This window comes from Coenobita brevimanus, chromosome 101 (genome assembly GCF_032717465.1).
Source record: "Coenobita brevimanus isolate Jiangsu-jjx chromosome 101, ASM3271746v2, whole genome shotgun sequence".
NCBI classification, from domain to species: Eukaryota; Metazoa; Arthropoda; class Malacostraca; order Decapoda; family Coenobitidae; genus Coenobita; species Coenobita brevimanus.
This window is the reverse complement of record NC_137054.1, coordinates 13,804,139-13,825,972: the sequence shown is the minus strand read 5'-3', so window position 1 is coordinate 13,825,972 and position 21,834 is coordinate 13,804,139. Positions and strand designations below refer to the sequence as shown.

Below are 21,834 nucleotides of genomic sequence, written 5' to 3'. Positions count from 1 at the left end.
TCCATGAGAGCCGCATACAACTTCTTTCCCTTCTCTAGAAACTTTTCCACTAAAGATCTAAGAATGAATATCTGATCTACACAACCTCTTCCCTTCCTAAAGCCTCCCTGTTCTTCTCCAACTAATTTCTCTGTTCTTTCTCTAACTCTGTCTATAAGTATCCTACCATACACTTTTCCTATTATACTAAGAAGACAAATGCCCCTATGATTACCACACACTTCTTTTTCCCCTTTTCCTTTGTACAAGGTAATAATTATACCTGACTTCAAATCCTCTGGGACTCTACCTTCCTCCCAGGCCAATCTGCACATCTTCCACATCCATTCTACTACTATCTCTCCCCCATGCTTCAGCATTTCACCACACACTCCATCAATTCCTGGGGCTTTCCCCGATTTAACTTTCTTCATTGCTTCCACAACTTCTATCCTACTGATTTCTTCCTGTCTTCTCACCTCCCTCCTTCTCCCAGCCATTCCCCAGCCACTTATACTCGCATTACTTCCATCCTCTACGTTCAAGAATTCCTTAAAGTGTTCTCTCCATCTGCTCACTTTTTCTCCCTTCTCCACTAGTAATCTACCATTTTTATCTTTCACTCCCCTGCTAACTTCACTTCCAGCCTGTCTTACTCTTTTCACTTCTCTCCAATACATTTTCTTACAGTCCCTCCACTTTACACTCAAATTCCTTCCAAATTCCTCATCCACTCTCTTCTTACTCTCTCTTACTAATCTTTTCACATCTCTCTTTCTTTCCACATATAACTCTCTCTTCCGCCTCTCAACTTCTTCCACGCCCCTATTTCTCATCCATTCATTGTATGCACCACAGCCTGTTTCACCTCTTCAGTCCACCACGCTGTTCCTTGCACCCCCCTCCGTCTTCTCTTCCTTCCACACACCACATCACATGCTGCATTTCTTCTGTAAATATCTTACACACACCTTCCACGTCTCCCATCTGCTCCAATTCATATTTGCCCAATCGTTCCTCCACTTCTCTCTTATACTCTGCCTTTTTCTCATCCTCTTGTAACCTTTCCACTCTCCTTGCAACTACTCCTTCCTCTCGTCTTTCCCTTCTTCTATTCCTCCATCTTACTTGCATTCTAATTCTGGCCACCACCAAGTAGTGGTCAGAAAGTCCACTCCCCCAACCTCTATACACTCTTGCATCCTTTACACATCTTCGCATCCTTTCATCCACACACACATAATCAATCATTGCCTTCCTTTCATTCAGTTCACCACTCACCCTTCTCATCACTCGCCATGTATACCTGTGGATCATTTTATGCCTGAAGAGGGTATTGGCTATCACCAACCCCCTCCCAGCACAAATGTCCACTAACGCACTCCCATTCTCATCTATCTCAGCAGGCACACCCCACTCACCAACTATTCCATCCACCTTCACATTCCCAACTTTACCATTCATATCACCAATCAAAAACACTCTCTCATTCCTTCCAAACTTTTCCATGCACACTTCCACATTTGTCCAGAACTCTTCTCTCACTCTTCTAGCACGATCTTGCATTGGTGCATACACACACACAATCACCCACATTTGTATTCCAACTTTCAACTTTACCCACACAATCCTTGACCCAACTGATCCATACTGTCTTATGCTCCTCTTCCATCTTTTATATATATATATATATATATATATATATATATACTGTATACAGTAATCCCCGTACTATCCAGACATTGTAGGCCTGAACCTTCGGAACCCATAAATGACCAAAAAAGAAAAAATACCCCAAAAATACGAATCCCCCCCCCCCCCGTAATTTGAAATTGACACTCGACGCCGAACAGCTGTTTACACCACAGCCCCTTCACTCCTTCCTTCCTCCCCCCTCCCCTGTCAGGGTTGTCATTTGGTATTTTCCATTACCAAATGTGGGCCAGTTTGGTAATGAAAAATTCGTGTGGTAATGAATCAGAATAATGCATTACCAAACGGATTTCTCACATGTATGACGATACACATGATGGAGATGGTGGATTGTATGCTCTCTCTGATTAATCTGCTAGCCTACATTGCGTGAAAATAATCAACATGCTGTTAATTATAAGGAGAGCGATTACATGTATTTTCACTTGTATACATAATTAGTGAACAATAAATGCTAGCTTTACGAATCTGGTAATGAAGAGTTAAATTTGGTAATGAAAATTGATGAGTTTGGTAATGTGGCCATTGCGATCTGGCAACTCTGTTTCCCCCTCACCAAGAGTTACTGCCTAACTTCGATCGCAAGTACAGTAGATGTTTATCGCAATGGATGCCACACGAGCTCGTTTTTTGTGAGCAAACAGTGAATAAACTGCAATACCTTGCCACTACACCACACGGGAATTTACAGTGTTGTGCAGTGTTAAGAAATTAGAATTTATAGTGCATAGGATTAACTGTGGAGTGCAAACTGACGGTTGAAACTGGTGTGGTGCAATTAACAAAATGTGCAGTGTTAAACAACTACCGGTATAACTCAGCAGTGCAAAGAATTACTGTAAGTGCAGCACAACACTGAATTACTCTACGTGCTTCAAGAGCATTTTCACCACTGCCGAAGCCTTAGAGAAGGCGGCCACAGATATGCTGTACGTACCCTGGCTAAAGTACAGTCACTCCTAATTCCTCATTCTTTGGTTCCTTTTCATTAATTTCATGCTTTATGTCCATTATTGGTGTGAATAGGGTCTTAAATAGGTTTAAATAGTTGCTGTGCATGTCCGGTACGGAGTTTACAGTGATAAACAAAACAGGGAAACTGCCAAATTTCTGCTTCTTATATGGTGAGTTTAGCTTTATATAAACACTCAAGTAAAACTGTGTTGTCAAAACTTGTGCATGTAACACTAACACAGCAACAAAGAAGTGTGTCAAACCTCTTAGCACTTGTGCTGAGTGCCTTAGACATCTTGGGGTGTGGAGGGCGTGCTTCACTGGCCGGGCCAGGTGTCCTTCCAGCACTAGCGGAGGTGCGGGGGGTTGGGAGGGAACCAGTGGGGGCTCCAGGTGTAGGTGTAGAGGCCTGGGCTCCGGCTGTTGCAGGGGGGACGGGGGAAGATGAAGGGACTGTGTCAGACCCGAGGGCACCAGCAGCTGGCGCAGACATTAATCACTGCCTGTACAGGATAAACAGTTGTCAAGACCACCTACACTCATTCAAAAATATATCTGTACATCTACATTTTCTATACTGGATAGTACTACAACTGGCAAAGTATCTTGCTAAAGTGAAGGTATCCATCCAGTTTCATACATGGTTTTGCAGTGTACTAGAATATATAGTACTTCATATACAGTATCTGTATATGGCTGGGGTTATAAATGAGATACAAGGTAGGGCAGTGGATGTTGGAGCAGCCCAATACTAATTTTTTTTTATCGAGGCGAAGATGCACTTGAGAGGTTGATGATGATTGGTCGAATGCAATGTTACCTCATAATCTCTTTACTCGTTAGCATTATTAATTGATAGCATAGAAGGGAAATCTGGGTCAGTAAATGTTATTCGGCCGTGCATTCAGCCAATCATCACGAACCTGTCAAGTGCATCTTCCCCTCATTAAAAAAAAACTGAGTATAGTGTGAAAGGGCAGTGTTTGGAAACTACCTGTACTGTTGTTTGCAGATGATACTGTGTTGTTAAGTGAAGATGAATGGGAGCCGCAAGGCTTGGTGGATGAGTTCGGGAGAGTAAGAAATGGAATCTAAAGGTGAATGTAGGGAAAAGTAAAGTCATGGTCTTCGAGAGAAGTGAAGTAAATGAATATACAGTGAGGCTGGATGAGGAGAAAATGGAAAATGTGAGTACGTTGAAGTACTTGGGTAGTGTGATGAGTAAGGATGGAAGTTTAGAGGGTGAAGTGCCAATGCTTGAAAGGGTGCAACAGGGAAGAAAGGTTGCTGGTTCCTTGAATGCAGTGATAAGAAACAGGGATGTGAGCTTGGAAGTGAAAAAGCTACTACATGACAGTATTGTGATACCAACTCTAACATATGGAAGTGAACTTGGATCTTATTGGAGGGACAGAAGTCATGAGTAAAAGCAGTGGAAATGAGTTATTTGAGAGGAGCATGTGGAGTCACATGGAGAGACTGACTGACAAATGAGGAAGTGAAGGAGCGTTGTGGTGTGGCTGTGGATGTGATAGGAAGCCTAAGGAGAAATACACTGAGGTGGTTTGGACATGTGGAGAGGATGGAGAGCGAGAGACTGACGATGAGACTGTATGTGAGTGACGTGGAAGGGGGAGGCCAAGGATGAGATGCAGGGATAGAGTGGAGAGCTATATGAGAGAGGGGGAGTAAGCTGGTAGCAGGACAATGAAATGGCAGGGGACAGGGCGATATGGAGGCGATTTGCTTGTGGCCATCCCTTATGGGCTTAAGGCATCTGGCAACAGATAGATAGTTAGACATATACAGTATATATTAATCTATACACTCATACTGAACATATTTCTGTTGATCCATGAAAAGATTTCCAATATGATTTAAAAAAATCAAGATGCAAGATACTGTATATACTGAAGCTACTACTTTGCTTTTTCCAAAAGCACTGTTGCTTTGCCGGTGGCACCTCAACCTCTCAGTTATGATACCACCACTGTGCACCTGCTACCACACCTGAATAAGTCTAATTCAGATAAAGCAGCAATTCAACAACACTTTCAGGAATCAAAATCCAACACATTTCATCCAGTCTGGAGGACTGTAAGAGAGAGGTTTTGCATAAGTTCTAATCAAAATAAGACCAACAAGGAAAAGCACTGGTATAAGACAGAATACACTATATTTCAATCCCAGATATTCTACCCCTTTGAAGGTATACATTAATATAATCCACACCAGAACATGTGTTTAAAAAAAAAAATAAATAAATAAAAAAAATCATACACACGGCCTAGTAGTTATAGGATGATGTGTATGTGAATGAGGAGTGCCATAGTGTTTGGAGTGACGCAATAATGAAGGAACAGTGGGCTGCACCAAGTTGCGTTTAGTTTGGTAACATTTTGAGGAATTGCTTCATCACAAACTAGCACAATGTACCAGGTACCCTTGTTCCTATGGCAAAGGAAGCTTCAATCAGGTTTATTTACCAATAACACTCCAGCAAGGTATGTCTGGTTGCAAGGCCTATACTGGATATCTGTCAAGGCTGTGGTTAACCTCTTCAATTCAATTAAGTAATTTTCATTTCCATTAGACCACCACAAGACAATTTTATTGTTTATGGGACATATTTTGAGAGGAGCGAGAGAGTGTTGTTGATTGGAGACATGAATGGCAAAGTTGGGAATGTACGAGTGGATGGAGTGGTTGGTCAGTGGGGTGTGCCAGCTGAAGTAGATGGGAATGGTAGTGCTTTGGTGGATATCTGAGCTTGTAAGGGGTTGGCAATAGCCAACACCTACTTTCGTCAAAAGATGATCCACCGGTATACATGGAGAGTAATGAGGAGGATGGATGGCGAAATTGTTGAACGAAAGGCAATGATAGACTACGTGCGTGTGGATGAGCGAATGAGAAGACAAGTGTTGGATGCAAGAGTGTGGAGAGGGTGGGGGAATGGAGTCTCGGACCATCACTTGGTGATGGCCAAGGTAGAGCTGCAAAGAAAGTGGTTGAGGAGACGAAGGGGAAGACAGGAGGAAGCAGTTCCTGTGAGAAGAGTGGAGAAATTGCAAGATAGTGAGAAAATGACAGAGTATAAGAGCACAGTGGAAGAAAGATTGGGAAGGTATGAGCTAGAGCAGATGGAAGGGGTGGAAGACGTATGTAAGATATTCACGGAAGAGATAGGCGCAGCGTGTGAGGCGGTTTGTGGAGTGAGGAGGAGATGCAAGGGTGTGCAAGGGACAGCATGGTGGAATGATGAGGTGAAACGGGCTGTGGAACAAAAGAAGACGGCATATAGTGAATGGTTAGCGAGTAGAGGTAGGGGAGAAGATGAGAGAGAGAAGAGAGAGGTATATGTGAGCAGGAGAAGGGAGGTTAAGAGACTGGTGAAGGAGAGTAAGAAGAAAGTGGATGAAGAGTTTGGGAGGAATATGAGTATGAAATGGAGGGAGTAAGAAACTGATTTGGAAGGAGGTAAAGAAAGTAAGGCAGTATGAAAGGGGAAATAGTAGGGGAGTGAAAGATAGGAATAATAGATTGTTGGTGGAGAAGAGAGAGAAATTGAGATGGAAGGAGCACTTTGAGGATTTGTTGAATGTAGAGAGTGAGAGCAGTGCGAGTATAAGTGGTTGGGGAATGGCTGGGAGAAGAAGAGAGAGAGGAGGGAGGAAGAGATCAGTAGGGCGGAAGTATTGGAAGCGGTGAAGAAGATTAAGTAGGGAAAGGCCCCAGGAATTGATGGAGTGTTTGGTGAAATGCTTAGGTATGGGGGTGAGATTGTTGTGGAGTGGATATGGAAGTTGTGTAGACTGGCTTTGGAAGAGGGAAGGGTTCCAGAAGACTGGAAATCAAGTATAATTGTTCCTTTATACAAAGGAAAAGGGGAGAGAGAAGTATGTGCTAACCATAGGGGTATTTGCCTTCTTAGTGTGACTGGTAAAATATATGGTAGAATACTCATTGATAGGATTAGGCATATGACAGAGGAGCTAGTTGGAGAAGAACAAAGGGGATTTAGGAAGGGAAAAGGGTGTGTAGATCAGATATGTTCTAAGATGTTTAGTGGAGAAGTATCTAGAGAAGGGAAGGAAAGTGTATGCTGCCTTCATGGACTTTGAGAAAGCTTAGACAGAATAGATAGGCAAGGTATGTGGAAGGTATTAAGAATATATGGAGTGGAGGGGAAATTGTTGAGTGCTGTGAAGAGTATGTACGAGGGAGCTAGGGCTACGGTGCGAGTGGATGGTGAGCTGAGTGAGTTCTTTGATCTCAATGTGGGACTGAAACAGGGTTGTGTGATGTTTCCATGGCTGTTTAATATATACATGGATGGGGTTGTAAAGGTGGTGCAGGGTAGGGCAGTGAATGTGGGGGTGGCTCTAATGAATGAGGGTGAGATTTGGAAGCTTCCGGTGTTGCTGTTTGCTGATGATACTGTACTGTTGAGTGAAGATGAATGGGAGTTGCAAGGTTTGGTGAATGAATTTGGGACAGTGTGTAGGAGGAGGAAGCTGAAAGTTAATGTAAACAAAAGTAAAGTTATGGTGTTTGACAGGAATGAAGTCACAGTGTGTTTAGTGAGGTTAGATGGTGAGGATATGGAGAATGTGAGTGCATTCAAGTACTTGGGTAGTGTGATGAGTAAGGATGGAACTTTGGGGGATGAAGTGCGTGAAAGGGTACAGCAGGGAAGGAAGGTTGTTGGTACACTGAAAGCAGTGATGAGAAATAGGGAGGTGAGTATGGAAGTTAAGAAGTCACTGCATTATAGTATTGTGATCCCTACCCTGACGTATGGAAGCAAGGCATGGACCTTGCAAGAGGGGAACAAGTCAAGAGTGAGAGCAGTGGAAATGAGTTACCGGTACTTGAGAGGAGCATGTGGAGTGACGTGGAGGGACAGGTTGACGAATGAAGAAGTGAAGGAACGCTGTGGGGTGGATGTGGATGTGGTTGAGAAGATTTGGAAAAATATACTGAGGTGGTTTGGACATGTGAAGAGAATGGAGAATGAAAGACTGACTAAGAGGGTGTATGTAGGTGAGGTGGAGGGAGGGAGAGGGAGAAGTAGACCGAGGATGAGGTGGAGGGATGGAGTTGAGAGGTATATGAGGGAGGGGGGGGTGAGTTGGGGGGAGGGTAGTCAAATGGTGGGTGACAGAGCGACTTGGAGGCGTTTTGTCTGCGGCCACTCTTTGTGTGATAAGGGTGTCGGGCTATAGATAGATAGATAGATAGATAGACATATTTTGAGATGAGGTTAAGAAGGCCATATCTAACCTTTCTAGTTGAAATTTCCCCAATGCTTAATTAAATTGTCTGATGTTCACAAGAATAAAATAGAAAAGATGTCCCTGGACTACAAAAGCTAACACCAAATACAGGTAACCCTTGCATCAATTACATACACAACTAAAAATGCATAGCAGAGAAGGAGGAGGAGTAATGGGTGGCAGTCATAGTAGTTGTAGTAGTACTTATAACCCCAGGTTCATATGAAACATGAACATGGTGAACTGCAGGGTGAAGTTACCATTCTCCAGCAGTACACCAACCTACCCTCGAAGGATACAGAAAAGGCCGACGGAAATTTGTATAACTAAGCAAGGGAGTAACTTGCTTATGTGCCAACAAGTCAAGGCGTCCCTTTCTAGCATCAATGAAAATGGGTTGTAATTGCTAAGGTCCCAGCTCATCTAGACATGAACCTGGTGGACTGCAGGCTGATGCTGCTCTTCATGTGTCACCAGTTAACAACCTCCTTCTGGAGGACGAAGAATGTTTGTATGACTAGGCAGTGAACTATCCAGTTATTTTTGTGCCACCAAGTGAAGGTGTCCCTCTCCAGCATCTTAAAATGGGTTTGAAGGTGAGAGTTTGAGGCATCTGAATGAGTGGATTGTACAGTTTTTCTTCATCTTTTTTCCATATGATCATAACTCAGTCAGCAACAAGCATAGCATCCACAATGCGATTTAGGAACCAAGCATAAGAGAATGTATCTTGAACAAAGAATTATTAGTGGTAGCAGTGAATTCTCTCTTATAAAAAAAAAAAAAAAAGGGGGGGGGGAGGGGGAGAGGAGGATACCCACACTCCATACACAGGGTAACATTCAGGGAGCCTGATAATAGGACAATGTGACCCACCAATCATTAGTGTTAAAAACAAGCAATCATATCATTCAAAATATCTGTACTTTACTGTATTTCGGTCACTTATGTACTTCAGCACAGTACCGGGTATCTAAAAAAAAAAAAAAAAAAAAAAAAAAAATCCTAACTTTATGATACTGTACCCTGTTTGAAATGGTTCCTATTCCACTGCATATTTTTAATAATTTTTTTGTACAATTAGCAAACTGTGCACTGAATAAAAAACATCATGGTTCTAGTTTCTTCTCATGCAATCAACATTACTGTGTTGTAACAGCATTTAATTTTCGTCAACTACAGCCACACATACCGTAACTACCACTTTCTTCAACCCCATGGGAAGATGAGCAACTCTGCAACCTACTCTTTGCATTACCAACATAAAATGATCGATACCTTTCATAACTCACTTTTGTATTACATGTTTAAATAAACTATTAACTACACTATTACATGCAATATTATATACCCACCACTTCCTCATCCTCAATGGCCTGACTACTTTCCAGAAGGTGAAATTCCTTGACAAAAGTTACATGATTTTTAAAATGAAACAATGGTCCCAATACAAACACAGTTGTAACATTACAGTCAGCTCTCCTCATTTACAGCTTCCGTACATATCTACAGCTTTGGCTATTTGCAGGTTAACAATCTCACAGTACACTTGTTTCAGTATTTTGGAATGACAACCGGTTGTTAATTTATCTCAAAATACACAAACAAGCAGATTCTAATGTCTGATGATTTGGGGGGGGACACTGCATTTTTTTTTTTTTAGGCAATCACATAGTTAAAGACAATAGTAGGGCTCTTCTCTGAGGGGGGGAGGGGTGAAAACTGTGGATTTCTCAATTTGTAGGGATTTATTTCCCTTAACCCCCATGAATATGAAAGGCTGACGGTACTCGAAATTGGTATGAAAAGCAAACAATAATACAAGTAATGAGTTTTCAGTCAATATTTACACTAGTTCACCTTTTAACACTCTTTTAACCTTGTGTATTTGTCTTTTTGTGCTCTTACATACAATAATGCAAAGCAATTCCACTGACTTCTATTCACTGTTGACAAAGATGCACGAAGAGAATTCATAACAGATCAAAAATAGCATCTACAGACTTGTTTTATGGATACTCTTCCAGGCACTAGGTCAAGACCGAAGTACACGGCACAGTATGAAAGTGGATAACTCAAAAGTACCGGTAGCTGGTTTGGAATGTCACATCCAAATTTTTAAGTGAATGCAAGCAGACATCTTGAAAGCACTCCAGGATGAACTTGGTGAACTGAGAGAGGCAGCAATAAGATGTTCCCTTCCAAATAAGACAAATGCACTGTGTTGCACACTGACAAGTTAGAACTGAAATCCTTACAGGGTTAACATCATTTCAGTAGAGGTATCCCAGTAACAAGGCACACAACCATATTAGTTGACGGACAGCTTGTTCCTTTTCTGTACCAAATTAGTCACAAAATAATAACATCAGTTTACTGAAGTACTATTTCACACCAAGTTAATAATAAAATGGACAATTCCTCAACACTTCTGCACACCTATCTTCCAAGTTACAATGAACCTTTTAAGACTATGGAAATAACACCATTTTTCAATCAATTGACGCACACTTCGTGATGCCAGCACTGATAAAAACCTTACACTTCCATCAGCATCTGTGCCAATCACTCAGCTCGTTATTCATCCTTCATCCCGTGCCAGCTGAGCAAGCCAGCTCCCAGGCTGCCCAATACCTTCTCATAAACACACTCACTTACCTCCACTTTTCATTCACTAATCCACTGCTAACTTAAACCTGCTTGAAGACCACACCTTCCCTCACAAGTGTACTCACATATTAAAACAGGAAGATAAAAGATGTCAAAATTATAGCTAATATTTCATGGCCCTGTGGGAATGTGCCTCCACTGCCAACGCCGCCGCTGTTCCCTGTCAGATCAGCTGATCAACGCCGGTATTCGACCACGCTAATACACATCCAGACCGCCACTCAAACACCGTACCGTATGTTCCTAATGATGCGTCAAGACTTCCCAAACGTCACTGAAGATACTCACTCCACAGTACCACCCTAGAAACAGAGAAATAACGATGACTTAAGGTGTTTGGGTGAGCCTGGTGGCGGGAACAGCCACATGCGACCACACAAAGACGCTGGGTCGGGTGAGGCTCACACCCGCTCACCCGCCAAAATATGAACTTTTTAGTGTGTATGGCAATACCTCTCTCATAATGCTACTAGTACTGCACTGTACTATAACTGTGGTATTACTACCTCTTCTGCATTAATTCAAAACCTATAGAGAGAAGGCTGTAAATAATTCTGAAGCAAAGCACGAATTTATTCGTTGATTGGTTTGGTTCATTTCGTTTCCAGACTCCCACTACATATCACACAGGCAAACGTCTCTGACAATGAAAACAAACGTACTGGTAATTATCATAGGACACTAAGAAAAATTTGCAACACATTACTAATCGCCAACGGTTTTATCAAAGTAAACATTTCCACTAAAAACGAGTACGGTAGGTGATGCATATTCGTTGAACGCCGCATACTGCACTAATATATACTTTTCCTCGTAGGAAATTATGTAACTTTTCACATAATACAAGTTATCACTCGAAAGTAAAGGTGGATATTAAACTAGGTTATGAAATTCAGGGAAAGAACCTTCCCATTCTGTGATCAATTTTCGAGTGAAGGGTTCAGACTACGGGTTCTTACGAGCTGTATGCTGCATCTTCCTCCTATCTCAGCCAAAGTAATGACACGAAGCAGAGGACGATTGACAGTTTCACAGTCCAGTATCCCAAACACATGGTATACAAGAAATATATCTAGAATTTTAGCAAGTTGTACTTTTTTTTTTTTCTATCTATCTATCTATTGCCAGACGCCTCAATCCCGTTTGGGGTGGCCACAAGCAAATCGCCTCCAAGTCGCCCTGTCCCCCGCCATTTCACTCCCCTGCTCCCAACTCACACCCCCCTCTCTCATATACTTCTCCACCCCATCTCTCCATCTCATCCTCGGCCTCCCCCTCCCTCTTTCCCCCTCCACCTCACTCACATACACTCTCTTCGTCAGTCTTTCACCCTCCATCCTCTCCACATGGCCAAACCACCTCAGTGTGTTCCTCATAACGCTTCCTATCACATCCACATCACCACCACAACGCTCCTTTATATCCTCATTCGTCAGCCTGTCTCTCCATGTGACTCCACATTTACACAATCGGCTGGTGCTAGAATAAAGTAATATCATTCCTTTAACAGTAATTAACACAGAAAGGGTTACATGAGAATGTTTAAAGTCGAGTAATATGGATTTCTCTCAGATGACCAAAACATTGTGGAGTTAGCCCGACCCAAATATCCAACAAATCCATGTGCATCAACAGCGGTGAAAGGCTTTACTGACGCTGGTGTGACATCCCCACCGGCGTTCCTACAGTATGATGGGGGCCACCACTATTCAATATCCAGTTTCAACCTCACTGGTGTAGATGCCTTGCAGTTCAATGGACTTTAAAAACCAGTCTCATAAATGTACAGCAACCGACACAACGATCTGTGGCCAAAATAATGTCATCAGTGTCGGTTGCAGAGAACTGGGCGACAGTTCGGTACACAAGCACTGACTAATGAGATTTGAAACCCATATGAGGAGGTAGGCTATCATCGAGGTCCCTCAAGCTTTTCAGTACATTATCAGTTTCATAATCGTTCCAGCAAAAATGGAATGATATGATCGTCCACAACAGATGTTGTCAAATGCATTCTACTCAACACTGTCTTGTGATATTTTTGGTACCTGTCAGTGTCTTTTATAATGACTTGTGGCAGTCATAGCTTAGCCTCTTCATTACGATGACATACCTTTTTTTAATCAGTGCCAGACGATTGGCTTTACTCAACTATGGGGAAACATCACGCAGTGAAGGGGTTAGAAACAATCTAAATTTAAACCATCACTATGAAAGGGCCCCAATGCAAAACAAATCGTTAGTTAGTGGCTAGAATATAAAAGACGACACCTGATGGAAGTGCTTAACGAAGATTCGTTCGATTTCCCTAATTTTCCTCCTTTTGCAGCTTATTTAACGTGGCCTGGCGGCAGAGGCAATGGTACGGCTCAATATCTTTTCCATATCACTTCTTGACTAGCTTCGTATTCTACTGTTGACCTGTTGTTACAATCCAGCATCCAAGTAGGAGAGATGACAATCTTGGGTCAAGTTACAGTGAAAAAGAGTACGGTACAGTATAGCGTTACTGATCACGAAGAGGGGATATACAGTATACTGTCCTCTTCGTCACACCCTAGCTGTGTTGCTTTGACTATTCTCGGCTTGTTTTGTCTCACGGGATTAGGCTACTCCCACAACTTAATGAAGTTGTGCTGCATGAAATCAGATGAGCCCTAGTTATGAGATAGGAACTGTCTCTTTCGTTACTGATCAAATGGACCCTACAATATGACTTCATTTGGTCAATAACTGAACTGAAAGGGTTAGTAATCTTTATAGGGTTAGAAAGGTCACACTTTCGTGATACAGTAGAGTAGGGTGTAGTATATATAAACTTATCACCACATACTGTGGAGAACGGTGACGATCCAACCCAAATCCATGCCCTCCTCTGTGTGTGTGTGTGTGTGTGTGTATGTGCAACCGAAAGGAGGCTACTCTGTACAAAATTGGTTGTTTCGATAACAGAAATAGCAAAAGAAGGCCTATGCTAGGAATCACAATAGTACAGTATACCATTAAACAAAGTGTAATTTATCCTAAAGGGTGGTTTTCTATTGCAAACGTCTATACCATTTTCTATGTCAGCACTCAAACCAATGCACACTCCCTCAATCACAGTGTAGAAACTCACAGTGATATCCTGCACTGTGCTCTCAGTAATGACATTCATCTCTGCACCACTCTACAGTATATTGTAATGATCACGGTTACTTCCATTTAAAAATGCGCAGGCCTACTACATGAAGATCAGGTTGCTTGCATTTAAATAATTCATTCCTGGCCAGTTTGGTTATTCAGACGTTTCTCAGTTTCTTCCCTATCCTCCGAAAGAATGATGTTGCAGTTACAGAAGGGCAACTAGCCAGCACGCCACCTGGTACAGTACATGTACTGCACCTTGGCTTACAGAACAACCCTTACTCATACTATTATACCGCTTTGGAATGACCATAAATGTATTTAAAGGGGAGAATCATTAGGAAGATGCATACCCCCTATTTTTTTTTTTATATATTCACTACGCACTCACAGACGCATAACTTTACCTAGAATCCAAACCAACATCAAAGAAATATGCATAATGGCAAGTTCTGCTGTTGCCTGTGAAGACTGTGGCAGCATCCTAGAGCATGTGATACAGGAAGCTTCGTCGCACAATTCCTTTGCGATTTATTTTGCACATTGGACCTTAATAATCTATTCATATAATTTTAATATTGGCATGGTTTGCATTAACATAATACAAGACGATAGTGCGTAATAATTTGTTGAATAAATCGCTAAAGAAAAGGCTATGCAAAACCTAAATTCAAAGAAAGACGGCTCAATGACTCACAAAATTATATAAACAACGCTTGAGGGTCCGGAAGGAAGGGTGGGGAGGGGAAGGAGGAGCCCATGTATATTATATGGATCCGATTTCTGTATGTTTGTTATTTTGTCCGTTTGTGACCGTAACATAGCAAAAGCAGCGCACTGTAGGGCAGTTTTTGTAAGAGCAAGGTACCGCTAAAATGTTCTAACTGAAGCACAAAACAATTTCCAGTCCAATCGGGCCACCGGTTCCTGAATTATGACTCATTTCTGGTCTTTTGACATTAAGCGGCTTCGGCGGCCTTTAGGCGGATCACTTTCTTTGTGGGCATTGAAGTTACCAAAACAACCAAAACTACGCAACGTAGATCAATTTTTGTTATAGCAAGGTACGTTAAAATGCTTAAACTTAAAGAATAAAACAAAATCCAGTCCAATCGCGCCACTGGTTCCCGAGTTATGACTCATTCTGGTCTTCTGACATCGAGCGGAAAGACCGCCGAAGGAGGCCTTTAAACAAGTTACTACAAACGACTTTGCTACAAGTTATAGAGTGGTCATGACTGAAACGTAGGTTCTGGGACGAGGAAACTTTGACATCCTTCTTATATTATTACGTGCGCAGAACGCATTATAAGAATGGAAAAGAATCCTGAAGATTCATCATACAAAGGATGCATGCTCTTTCACTTTAGGAATCTATAAAAACTTTCTATAAAATGTTTACAGTATCAAAATCATGGAAAACTTCAACAACCAGAATGTCCAGAAGCGAAATGATGAACGAAAGTCAGTGTGATATGATACTGCTTTATTCTAACTTGGCCCACATTTTTGTCTTTTTGCAGCTGATTTAACGTAGTTCTGTGACAGAAAGATAATGATAAAAAGGCTACATCCTTCCCATTTCACTTTTTCGTGACTAGCATCATATTCTTGTTTATCTACTGTTGTAAATCGGCAATCAAGATGGCGATGGCAATTTTAAGCCATCAGAATAAAAACAGTATAATATTGGCTCTATCATCTTCATTTCTGACCTCCGAGGTGTCGTAAACTGACGTGAACACAGCCTGAAATTATCGAACACTCAGCTTAGCCGTTTGATTGACGGGACCTCACATCTAAATACAGTATACTCGTCCAGCGCTTGCCAAAACAAAATACCAGAGTGTGATCATACCACCAAGAGTTAACAAGTCCATCACTGTTCGTTAAGACACACACACACACACACACACACACACACACACGGAAACAGCAGATTTTTGTTCCCATACAGACAGTAAATATTAACTCACCTGGAGCGAAATGTTTCCCGTTCACTATACGTTATATGTACAGTACATGAACTATTACTGGAGCGAAAAGTTTCTCGTTCACCATGAATTATATTTACAAGAACTATTTTACTTATCTTGATGATGATGATGAAAATGCGCTTAAGATTATACTGTGGTTTCTACGAGGAGACATTTCTTTATATACCTACTGGTATGAATTTTTCTCGCAAGGCAATAATTACATTTAGGAATGAAACAGCTGAAAATATTTTACTTGGCTTACTGTTTATGCGTTTATGCTGACTGAGGCGCTGTAGACATTTTAATAGCTTTACTATTTACACCAATTCCCATCGTGATTCTCTCTCTCTCTCTCTCTCTCTCTCTCTGAATTATCTAAGCCGTGTCTCGTTAACCAAGGACTACATTTCAAGCCAACATCACGCTTGCTTGTGACCACTGGAGGAAGGCCGGATGGAGGAGCAAGATGGCGGGCGGGTGATGCAGGATGTGGCGGCAGGGGACGCAGCCAGCCATAAACAAGAAATGGTCCAGCTGGTACTCCCGGATCCCACCCACCTATAAACTCCACCTTGTCCATGGAAATTCCTGATTCATCCATTTATGACGTCTTTTATTTATTTATTTTTATTTATTGTTACATACACAATTCTATTCCTTTCACGGGAGGATTTTCGAACTCAGGAATTAGCTTCTTAAATCCAATGACGATGTTTTTATCTTTTTTTCACGCCATCTATATTCGATTTTATTCTTTCCAGTAGCACCTTTTTTAAACTGGAGGGGTTACACACAGCCTTCATTATCCCCTTGGCAAGTGGAGGTCTAAATAAAAGCATCTGGTGGTTTAGTGTGTTTACTCTCATTTGTTTTAGATTTTCAACTGGTTAAGTATTAGTCAGACTGAAAGGAAATTCTGGCTGGTAACCAAGGAGACTCACGCTACCTTGTAACCGAAGCACATCGAATTTCATGTAACCCCGATGTAGTATTTAACTTGGGATAATGACCCAGTTCCCTCAGTTTAAATAATAATAATAATAAGAGTGGTAGGAAAACAAATACGGATGAGACTGAAGTGGTTAATGATTCTCTCTCTCTCTCTCTCTCTCTCTCTCTCTCTCTCTCTCTCTCTCTCTCCTAGTCTGACATCCTCTTTCTCTAGCCTGATACTTATCCTTCATCGTACTCAACGAGAGAGTGAGTTTAATCCCTCCGGTTCGAAGTCTCCCCTAAGCTGAATAAAATCGTCTCGAGGAAGCAAGAATAAAACACAAAGGGGGTGTGTCCTATGCCTCTCTTTCTTGGTACCTTCAGATGATTTTCCTCAGCCTTTGGGGGAAAACCTCTTGCTGGGAAGGAGTTAAAGGGATCTCCACGAAACCCATTCGCTATAAAATGTCCCCCCAAAGATAAATACAACTCTGTCAGGGTGATATAAGCGTAAAGACGTGACAGACGATTTTTCTCATATTTACTCTTGCTGTCACTAGGCGATTTTATTCAGCATACGGGTCCCTGGTGGTAAAAGAAAAGGGGGGGTTCGTGGTGACTGTGTGTATGGGGGGGGGGGCGCGCGCAATCCCTCCAGTGAGAAAAGGTACAGTACATCCTCAGCTGTGTAAAATCGTCCGGAGAAAGTAAGAATAAAATTAAAGAAAAAGGTCACATTATGGAAGAGGTTGATGTTGCTATGTCACCTGTGTTTTTGTTTATAATAGCCTCGTACACCTGTCCATCCTTACTATCAAGGTAAGGATATCCTCTCTCTCTCTCTCTCTCTCTCTCTCTCATTCTTCATCAGGAGTAAAACCATACATATCACAGGGTAATCAGGCCAAGTTCAAAATAACTAATGAACGTGAAACAGAAACTTGAAACTAAGAAAATGATGAGGGAAAATTATGTGAATCAGCATTAGGCGGCCTTGCATGTTTGATAATTACTGTGATCTTAAATGCTATGTACAAGAAAACAAAAATACAGTTACAGTATATCAGTGTGCATGATCAACACTCCTTTTTTCTTTTTTCAGTGATTTTCATTGGCTACACATTGTCTTAAAAAATAACAAGATATATATTTTTTACGGTTAATGCCATGGCTATGCTTATTTACAGGGTGGGTGTAAATGAGAGGCCATGACAACCCCGGGAGGTGAGAGGAAGAAAATGGATTAGCTTAGTACGATGGCTCCATTTATACAAATGCTTGCTACCACAAAAGAAGATATTTCCTCAACAATGGAAGAAGCTCAAGTACTGAAGGGGTTAAGTGAGGCTGCATCTAACCTCTCAGACTGGAAAAGTCACTACTGAGCTAAACAAACTGGTCTGAAGGTAGCAATAATAAAATAAAAATAACATCATAGCTCTATACTGCTTGCCGTTTACTCTCTCTCTCTCTTCCCTTCTACTATCTAAAGCCTTCTTTCCCTCTACTTCCCAGACTACCTCCTCCTTCTCCCTCATTCCCTGTACCCTCCACAGCCTCTCCTTCCCCTCCCCTCACTACTTTCCTTCTCTATTCTCCTCTCCACTTTCTCAGTCTCCGCCGCCTCCCTTCCTCTCAACCTTCCTTCTGTAGTTCCCTCTTCACCCCTTTACTCTTCACAATCCCTCCCTCCCTCCCCCCATTCCCTTTACTGTCCTCCCTTCCCTTCTCCCTCATCCCCTCTACAGCCTCCTCCCTCCTCGTCTCCCTTCCTCTTTACCTTCCTTTGGCAGCTCCCTCTTCACCCCTTTACTCTCCACCAGAGCTCTGCTCTCCACAATTCCCCCCCTCCCTCTCCCCATTTCCACTACTGTCTCCTCCCTCCCTCCCCATCCCCTCTACCGCCCCTTCCCTCCCCCATCCCCATCCCCTACTGATATAACCGGGAATCCCCTGTCACATACCTTTCCACTCATCTTTCTTACTTAGTTATAGCAGTTCTTTCACACATTCCCCTTCCCTCTCTTCCCTTTCCCCCCCCCCTGCACATCTGAGTTACCTAGCCTAGCACTTCTTTCCTTCATTCCTTCTTCCTCTCCTCCCCTTTCTCCTTTTCGTCGCTTCCCTCCTCACCACTCATCTTTCTTATTTAACCTAGTAGTATTTCATCTATTCCTCTTTCCTCTCCTCCTTCCTTCCCCTCTTCCTTTCTACCTCCCTTCCTTCCCCGCTCATCTCATTTAATCTAACTTTTTTCTTTTTTTACTCCATCCATTCTTCCTCTTCCCTCCATCCCCTCTTCCTTTCTTTCCCTCTCTCCACTCACCTTTCCTACCTAACCTAGCATTTTTCCCTCCGTTCCTCCTTCCTCTCCTCCCTCTTTCCATTCTAGCTTATCATCTTTCTTTCGCACCTCATCCTCCTCTTTCCAGTAATTCTTCCCACATCGTATTATCCTCTTCTCTCATACTACTGTCCTCAGCTCCTCTCGTTCATCATCATAAAATCCAGCGATAGCATTTCACCCCCCATTCCTTTCTCGTTACCTTAGTGTCTTGAAGGTGTTTAATCGCTACTGCATCCACTCATACGTACCGTCGATATCAAGGGTCCTGTTGCTTCTGTTTTTCTCTTTACGCAGTTTGAAAAAATCGTTGCGGTGAACTCGCGACAAGAGCCTAATGACTTCCTCTGGCGTCAGCTCGGTGTCATATGCGTCGTTTTCTGCAGGTCCAACACACTGATTTACAATGCCCGTGCAGAGAGGGGCAAGAGGCGACAGGATTTATGACGCAGACTGTACACTAGCTCTACCCTGTGAAACCCCCAGTACGGCGTGGCCTCTTAATGTAAGGGGATGAAGGGCGGCTCAAACACGGGTCAAGACTCTTCCTCGAGCCACCCTTCCACCACCTGCGTAGCCCATGGCGAACTTCTGATTCTAAGGGTATATACAAAACACCTGGATAATAACTTCAGGATGTAATGAGCTGAGTATACCGGACTCTGGGCTCAGCAACAGCGGCAGTACACACACCGTCATAATCAGCAGAGCATAGATTAACAAACGAAATTACAACTGTCATAACAAAGATTAATTTAGACTGCATAGCTTATCTTTCGTTGTCCTTCCTGCAAAAAACAACTTTAATACAACACAGAAATTCATGAAATCCATTATAAGTACGTTTGTGAAATTAAGGCCATGACGCTCCAGTTAGCAGAAGTCATAATTAGCGGAACACCGGAGTCAGCAGAGCAGTTATAATCAGCAGAACATCGGAGCTTGCGGAAGCTGTCATAATTAGCAGGATGCTGGAATTAGTGGAAGCAGTCATAATCAGCAGGACGCTGGAATCAGCAGAAGCAGTCATAATCAGCAGGACGCTGGAATCAGCAGAAGCAGTCATAATCAGCAGGACGCTGGAATCAGCAGAAGCAGTCATAATCAGCAGGACGCTGGAATCAGCAGAAGCAGTCATAATCAGCAGGACGCTGGAATCAGCAGAAGCAGTCATAATCAGCAGGACGCTGGAATCAGCAGAAGCAATCATAATCAGCAGGACGCTCGAGTCGGCGGTCCTAAACTCTTGCAGGCTCCCATAACTCACTCAGTTGAATAAAATCGTCTGGTGCTGGTTGGAATAGAATAACAGAGTTGTCCCGACCATTAGCACAGTTAATGGTACCCGTACTGACACTCAGGCTCCTATAATTCATTCAGTTGAATAAAATCGTCTGGCAAAACCCGAATAAAATGAGTCAGTTGATCCATGTCAAGCGACATGGCTAGTAAGTACCCATGGCAGTACTGGACATGAAGGCAGATGAGTAGGAAGGGAAAGCCAGCCAGCAAAGTGCCTCTCCCAGCCTTCGGGCAGGCAAGTTGAACGTCACACCTGTCAGCTAGAAAGCCCTCAGAGAGCGCATACCTCCTTCAATGCCATAGCCATTAAAAAGGATCCAGATCCGGATCCGCCCCAAAATTCAGTCAGTTCTTTCCTGGTCCATGGCCCACCTTTTAACAAAATTTCATTGAAATTCACTATGAACTTTTGGAGATATTGTGCGAGATACTCCGGATCCCGAGTAAATTTTATCATTTCTTCCTTTACCCATGGCCCACCCTTCCGCAAAATTTCATCAAAATCCGTTCATAACTTTTTGAGTAAAGTTGCTGCTAACAGACAAACAAACGTCTACAAAAACATAACCTTCTTGGCGGAGGTAAAAATCGTAAGTGTCACACCTGTCACAAAATCGCCTGCGTCAAATGTCAAAAATCGCCCACATCACACGTCAAAGATCGTCTGCGTCATACCTGTCAAAAATCGTCTATGTCATACCTGTCAATAAATCGTTTGCGTCACATATCAAAATATCGTCTATGTCGGTCAAAAATCGTCTGGTGTTATGTTGAATAAAATACGTAAGTTCGTCCATACCAGTGAATCAGTTTTCATAATGCCAAGGCGGAACCGAACATAAGAGGGGGATGGGAGGGGGAAGGGGAAGGGGAGGGGAAGGGGGAGGGGAGGGTTCAGTGTCTATCCTCAGGCACAGGTAAGCTGAAGGATGCGGGGAGGGGGGAGGGGGTGCGAGAGTAGAGAATAGGGACGGGAGGGGGGGTAGCTGTGTGACTCCTACTCCTAGTCCTCAGGTAGTTGAACGTCGCACCTGCCGCGCGTCACAAGTCCGCCCCGCTACACAACTACACAACACTACACCCTCCAGATCGCATTACAGGGTTAGCAAAAAAGCCAGGCACAAAGTTTCCTCTATTCGCACATGAATGACACTAAATATGGTGTTATTACAGTGAAGCAGAGTACAGTATCCATCACCATCTCAGGACCGATTCAACCCCTTCAGTGCCAGCGTTGTCTCCTAAGATGCATAAAATCGTCTGGTGGTAGAGAGAATAATATACCGAAGGTCCTTATACATATGGGATTATGGCCATCTAATTTCCTTTTATATAGTGAACACCAGACTGTTTTATTCGGCTTAGGAAACGCGGCCTCGTGCTGGGAAGTATAGAAAAATATCTCACTTGTGGATGGTCTTTAACTTCACCACGAGAGTCTTGTGGTGGTCCGTCATCGTAGTAAATGGGTTAACAGTGAAGATCATTTTTATCCCCTTCCCTGCTAGAGAGAATTATAACTGAAAATACATCATCGTGGTCAAGATGTTCAAGG

At 42.6% G+C, this 21,834-nt stretch overlaps 2 protein-coding genes across 4 annotated transcripts in view; one reads left to right on the top strand and one right to left on the bottom strand.

Moving 5' to 3' along the window:
* Positions 1-10,965, bottom strand: part of LOC145415027 (ubiquitin-conjugating enzyme E2 E1-like) — a 54,694-nt gene extending 43,729 nt beyond the window's left edge. For 2 of the 3 annotated variants that reach the window (XM_080284444.1, XM_080284446.1), the window contains exons 1-2: positions 10,661-10,768; positions 2,910-3,149 (exon numbers count right to left, since the gene is read on the bottom strand). In XM_080284444.1, coding sequence (XP_080140570.1) covers positions 2,910-3,139 — 230 coding nt within the window. In that variant the 5' untranslated portion in view covers positions 3,140-3,149; positions 10,661-10,768. Of the gene's footprint in view, positions 1-2,909; positions 3,150-10,660; positions 10,769-10,883 lie in introns of those variants that run through there. The other variant, XM_080284445.1, reaches the window with a different exon arrangement.
* Positions 10,966-21,311: 10,346 nt separating this feature from the next.
* Positions 21,312-21,834, top strand: part of LOC145414938 (uncharacterized) — a 46,791-nt gene continuing 46,268 nt past the window's right edge. The window contains exon 1 of the mRNA XM_080284350.1: positions 21,312-21,380. The gene's annotated coding sequence lies outside the window, so the exon portion shown is untranslated. The remainder of the gene's footprint in view (positions 21,381-21,834) is intronic.